This window comes from Limulus polyphemus, unplaced genomic scaffold, assembly GCF_000517525.1.
Source record: "Limulus polyphemus unplaced genomic scaffold, Limulus_polyphemus-2.1.2 Scaffold2621, whole genome shotgun sequence".
Classification (NCBI taxonomy): Eukaryota; Metazoa; Arthropoda; class Merostomata; order Xiphosura; family Limulidae; genus Limulus; species Limulus polyphemus.
Window position 1 is genome coordinate 35,072 of NW_013668231.1, and position 6,678 is coordinate 41,749.

Below are 6,678 nucleotides of genomic sequence, written 5' to 3' on the forward strand. Positions count from 1 at the left end.
TTTAATATGTTGAGTAGAGGCCAACTTAAACACATTACATATAACTTAGAGACCACCAGTACAAGAGATTTGGTTTGAATTTCGCGTAAAGCTACACCAGGGCTATCTGCGCTAACCGTACCCAATTTAACAGTGAAAGAGTAGAGGGAAGATAGTCATCACTATCCACCGCCAACTATTTTACCAACGAACAGTGGAATTGCTCCTCATTTATAACCCCCCCCCCCCCGGCTGAAAGAGCGAGCACATTTGGTGAGACGGGCATTCGAACCCGTGACCAACAGATTGCGAGTCGTGCGCCCTAACCGCATGGCCATGACAGGCCCAGTACAAGATATCTTACTCAAAATAGAACAGCAGCGTTTACCAGGCATATTTAATATATTAACTGCAATAAGTCTTACTTTGTTTATCGATTTACCCTTGTCCCGGGTTACTAATTAGGAGGAATAGTTTCCCGCAACCGATCTAACTCAATGAGCCATTGCCAATGATCAAGTCCGCAACCGATCTAACTCAATGAGCCATTGCCAATGATCAAGTCCGGCTCATTGAGTTAGATCGGTTGCGGACTTGATCATTGGCAATGGCTCATTGAGTTAGATCGGTTGCAGACTTGATCATTGGCAACGGCTCATTGAGTTAGATCGGTTGCGGACTTGATCATTGGCAACGGCTCATTGAGTTAGATCGGTTGCGGACTTGATCATTGGCAACGCAACTGATCTAACTCAATGATCCATTGCGAAGAATCAAGTCCGCAACCGATCTAACTTAATGAGCCATTGCCAAGGATCAAGTCCACAACTGATTTAACTCAATGAGCCATTGCCAAGGATCAAGTCCACAACCGATCTAACTCAATGAGCCATTGCCAAGGATCAAGTCCACAACCGATCTAACTCAATGAGCCGTTGCTAAGGATCAAGTCCACGACCGATCTAACTCAATGAGCCATTGCCAAAGATCAAGTCGAATAAAAGATTGGACTTCGCGTTTATTTCTCGTTGAAATTAAAAATTTTAGTAATGAGAAAAAAAAACAACAACAAAAAACGAAGAACATTTTGTTGTTAATTGTATAACGCCTCTAATTGTTATTTTTTATATGGAAGATTGAAAAACTTTAGTAACCAAAATAATATTCGACTTGTCAACTATTTGGAATACTTCACGTCCTCTAGCAGTATTTAAGTTGGTTAAAGTTTATCATTTTGTTAAATGACGTTGTATGTAAGACTATTTATAAATTCTAATACAGCCAAGAAAATGCTGGAAAACTTTGGAACATCACGACTATAACTTCATTTCAAGCTCTAACACAAAACGCTCTCATATATATATATATAAATAAAATAATATATATATATTAAAGTTACAGCAGTAGGTAGCTTTACGTTTACCTTGCCTGGAAAAGACGGGATAAAATAAAATATTAGTCTAATTGTTTCGATACAGTAACAAACAAACCTTTAACATTTTTACAATAACATTTAGACTGGTATCGAAACAAGTATATCGAAACTTTTTTAAAGTTAAACGAAGTCAGAAAATATAACAAGTTGTATTTATTAAAATCGTTTTACACCGACTCGTGCAATAGATCAGATGAACAAAGTCAATTACATTAGAACTGAATAACCAAGTAAGGGGCATTAATTTTTAATAAAAACGAACAACCACGGTAAACAAATATACTGTGAAAAAGGGATTTTGTAAGATAAAACATAAACACTTTTAATAATAACACTGCACTAAGTACCAAAACGATAATTATGATGATAATAAAAAAAGGCACGCCAAGAGGGAAAAAGAAAAGAAAACCTCTTGAACAGCAACTTTCTCAGCAAAATGTAACACGTTCTATTATTGGTCTGCTCTGGTTACCGGCGAGTGCGACTCAACATCAATAACGAGACTGTTTTGACTAGATTGACTTCCAGCCAATGTCTCAGGGGCAACATCAAGAGATAAATCCATTGGTTGCTGAGTCTCGTTGCTACCAATCATTCGAGAGTACGTGTGTGTATGCAAGGCAGTGGAATCAGCTCCATTGACATCATTGCTAACCTGCCCACTATATTCAACTTTATTTTCTAGCACATGGTTTGCTTCTGAAATGGTGGGCAAGGTGGAAAAATTTGACTCACCTTCATCTCTTCCATCTGTAATATTCCTTCGGCTGTATGTGTTATATTCAGCATTGGCACCATCTGGGTTTCCGAAGTCGGTTATTATTTTTCCTTGGACAATAGCATCAATCCCTTGAGATGCCTGCCAAGTAGCGTTGTTTGTTTGATAATCCATATCAGTGCCCGAGTAATAAACATTAGTGAGTTGTGTATACAGGGATTCACTCACAGCTGGGTACTGTTGAGGTGTTGATATATTATCCTGTGGGTTTACTTGGTTTATGGGAACTCCTTCTTGTTCGGACTGTTGGAAAGTATGATATTTGTAGCCCTCAGGTCTTTCATCCTTGTAAGACGTACATTCAGAGGGTACTGATCCTTGGGCTATAGGTGAATACATGTACCAGTAAGTGTCATAATTATTTTCCGTGGAATAAGGGAAGGAATAAGATGTATTAGGAGTGTCTCGGTTTACGAATGATGAATTTCTTCTGCATTGAACTGGGTTAATTCTATTAGCTCCATTTTCCATTGTGTTTATAACCTTGGTGCCTTCAGGATTTATTTCTCCTGGTAGAAAAGCTTCTGGAATCTTTCCCTGAGGCGTTCCACTAGACCAGTAAAATCGGTGTGGATAGGGATGATAACGTCGGTTTTGAAAACAGGATCTGAAAGAAGGGATCCTATAACAGCTATTGCAAGAACATGCTGTAGCAGTTTGTGGAGGAACAGAATACCCTTTTTCAGTCCAATATCTCCAGGCCCAGTAGCAAGTTGGAGTCTTTCTAGTTGACTGCGGAAACGTGCTTTGCCCAGAAGGTGGAGTAATCTGTTGGCCTAACATTGAAAGGAAGATAAAGATTAAACCTTCTTTATACATGAAGGAACCAACAAGGTTTACATTTGGTAATGTATTGTTAGTTACTATGTTATTTTACCGACGCATTTTGTCAGGATTAATCAAAGTTAATGAAAAAGATGTATTAACAAAGAAAAATGATTCAGATTAAGCAAGAACTCAAAGTGAAAAAATATGCAAAATAACAATGAAAAATAATTCATTTGAGAGAAAAGACAACTTATATTAGTATGTAAACAGCAATACTGAAAGTTTCACTATAACTATTTATACTTTCAATGACAGATAAAAAGTATTAAAATGCACCGTTTGAGAATTCAAATTTTTATTAATTATTGGTTTCATCTTACTGTGTTTTGTATGTTAAACAAGAAGTATAGAAAACATATTAGGTAAAACTGCATGCAATGAGCTATCTATGCATTATACTTAGTGCTGTGGCATAAGCATCTATCGCAGTATGTCTGCGGACTTACAACGCTAGAATCCGGGTTTCGATACCCATGGTTGGCAGAGCACAGATAGCCCATTGTGTAGCTTTGTGCTTAATTACAAACAATAAGCATCTATCGTATTATACTTATATTTACTTTTGTGTCATGTTTTGGAGCATGCTTTCTTTTGCCCTTCCATACAGTGAAGTTTCATTTTGATCAGTAAGGAAAGTTCCTTGAGGGTCTAGTAAGTTGCAAGAGATTTTCTTTCCCTCATACATCAAGCTGCACTTTAACATTTTAGCCGTATTTTATGGTTACTTGAAATACAAACTATGTTAATCTAACTTTGCCACCATTTTAATTGTTTCATTATCTTTAGGACATAAGAAAAGAAGTTATTTAATCTTCTATTATAGAAGATGATAAAAAGTTACAAAATTATAACAATAATTTAATACATTAAAAGTTACGGTTTAAACGCCGAAAGGTAAAGAAGCTTTATAAACCAATAGGCTTACAATTTTGCATAAAAGTCACATTAACTGCAGATGGATTTTCCCACCTTCTTCAGACCTATATTTTGTCTCCCATAAGTCACTGCCGAAGAGGCTTTTTCCTTAATACCAGACCTCGTCAGTTTGGCTGGACAATGAGAGACAAAAGATTCTCTGAAATGCAATTTGTAAATGCCGTATAAGCACTAACTATAAACAGCTTATTCCATTTGTCACTCTGTCGAGATCACTTCCACGCTCCTTATTTGGTAATGCTCAACAATATACATTGTCGATTAGGAACAAGACTATCAGCTGATTGTTCTTAGGCCAACAGTGGTGTTTATGTTGAATGCTCAATATTCCGGGTGATTTGTTAGAAAGGTTTGTTTTTTATTCTATATTTCTTTGATAAATTCGGTGATATAACAGCAAAATAGTTTAATTCAGAAGTTTTATGACATTGAGTTGTAGCCAAAAGCAGAATAAAATTTACCAAGTAGTGTTTCAGCTAAGCCTTACGTTAAGTTTATGTATTAAATTAGACTACAAATAGGCCTACCATTGCCCCCTCCCCCAATGGCACAGCGGTATGTCTGCGGACTTATACTGCTAGAAATCGGGTTTCAATACCCGTGGTGGGAAGAGCACAGATAGCCCTTTGTGTAGCTTTGTGCTTAATATCAACACCAAGGCCTATTATTATTAACGTTATAGAGTCAGTGTTTAAAAAGTTTTAAGTGGAGAATAAATGTTAATTAATTAATATTATTTTGGTATTTTAACACATATATTACCTACTTGGCCTTAAAACATAAAAAAATTAAACATTTATTACTAACAAATATGTTTTATCCTTTGTACAGTCGAAAGAGTTAAAAATTTGTGTCGGAATATCCGCAAAATATTTTCTACCTCCTTACCTAGAATACGGTGAAAAAGTTCAAGACTGATATTTAAGTCTCTTTCAGAGTACACACGTTCTTTTATTCACGATAACATTTAATTTGTCTGCGTAGTTTTTACTCAAAATGTGGTGATTAAAGAATTACTTCGAAACTGATGAAATAAGTGACGAGTAGCTGCATTACGTTAGTGTGTTTGCAACTTTCAATTTCGCTTACCTAACTTGACTAGCCCTCATTAAGTATTTTGCCCCCCAGTGGCACAGCGGTATGTCTGCGGACTTACAACGCTAGAATCCGGGTTTCGATACCCGTGGTGGGCAGAGCACAGATAGCCCATTGTGTAGATTTCTGCTTAATTACAAACATTAAGTATTTTTACTAGCAACGCAATAGTTTAGCTGAATTCAAATAAACCTTTTGGTTACATTAAACCAGATAGCAATGTGTCAAACAAATCAGAGTTAATTCAAAATGTGTTTAGTTATACAAAATCAAGAATTTCCAAACTATGATTATCGATTTATATTAGCATTAAAAAAAATATCCTAACAGTTTGTTTTAAAATTTAAGCGAATGGCCAAATATTCGATTTAGTGTGAATAGATAAGAGTGTGACATGAGTGAACTATCACAACTCAACACGTTTAATTAATTTAACTATAAATCTAAAATCAACATTACATTGTCTTCTTTACTTCCATTTTACGTAGTTTTTGTTTAAAAAAACAACAACAGTAGCCTTGTTGATTCTTTTCATATAAACCCTGCTTCTAAAAATCAGTAAATAATAACAGAAAACAATTACAAAAATGTTATGTTACCTTCACTGTAATATAGTATTTCATCTGATCTGGTCGAGGCAACTTTCCGTCTCACATTTGCAGTTCCTGTTGAGATTTCCACATCTTCAGACGGGTAACTTTGATTAGCTTGGCTACTGCTGACGTCTCCATTTTGAGACACACAAGTCTCATTTACTCGCGACTTTATCCGGGAATTTCTTCTAATAATATCTGCTTGCTCTGAAATTTGTGGTTTTGCAAGATACTGGTTAGTCGTCATAGCATGAGGAAAATCATAAACTTGTATTTCGGGCTTTAATAAGGTCTTCATCGACTTTGTCTCTATCGTTTCTTGGTCGTTGTTCGTTTGCGAAACTTCTGGAAGACGATCTTGGCCCAGTTGAATTACTTGAACAGCATTTACCGCATTATTTTTTATTGTAGGGTTGATCAGAGAGGATTCATTTACTTGATTGTTAGCCTCTGAGCATGATGTTCCACTATCACAAACTAATTGATCTGATTCTTGGAAAGTGTTTGAGGGTTGGATATGTTTACATTGAATGTAATCGGTATGGTTAGAAGACAGGTTTAAAGAGCAGTTCGGTGAGCTCCATGTTTGTATTTTGTTCAATAAATCCGACGTCTGACCAGAAGATACCATACCACTGGCATTGGAAGCTGTTGTAGTAATAGGAACGTAAATCACAGATGAATAACCTAGTAGGAATAAAAATTTTCCTTTCAGAATGACCTATCTATGTGCGTCGTTTACGCCCGAAATATTAACAATCAAATTTCTCTCCTCCTTCTTTGCAATAACCATTTAAACTACCTATGTTTCATTTGAAGTTTTGGTTTAAGCACTCAATTAAAAAAATATGTTTCCTCTTTTAGTTGTTATTATTGTTTCCCTAACGCTGTATACATGGCTTAAAAGTCTGTGCATAAACGTTGTCAGAGGTTAATAAGAAGTTCTGAAAAAAAAATACACTACTTTAACTAATATCAAAGGTTTCCAGCTTCTCTTTCATAGCTTAGAAATGAAGAAAGCAAGGTTCTCAAAT

The 6,678-nt window shown here is 35.8% G+C and overlaps 1 protein-coding gene across 1 annotated transcript; it reads right to left on the reverse strand.

Moving 5' to 3' along the window:
* Positions 1 to 1,840: 1,840 nt before the first annotated feature.
* Positions 1,841 to 6,410, reverse strand: LOC111087781. Its single transcript, XM_022395652.1, has 2 exons — positions 5,651 to 6,410; positions 1,841 to 2,968 (listed from the first exon to the last, which is right to left on the reverse strand). The coding sequence occupies exons 1-2, from the start codon at positions 6,273 to 6,275 to the stop codon at positions 1,866 to 1,868; spliced, it is 1,728 nt and encodes a 575-aa protein (XP_022251360.1). The 5' UTR covers positions 6,276 to 6,410; the 3' UTR covers positions 1,841 to 1,865.
* Between the last annotated feature and the right edge of the window lie 268 nt (positions 6,411 to 6,678).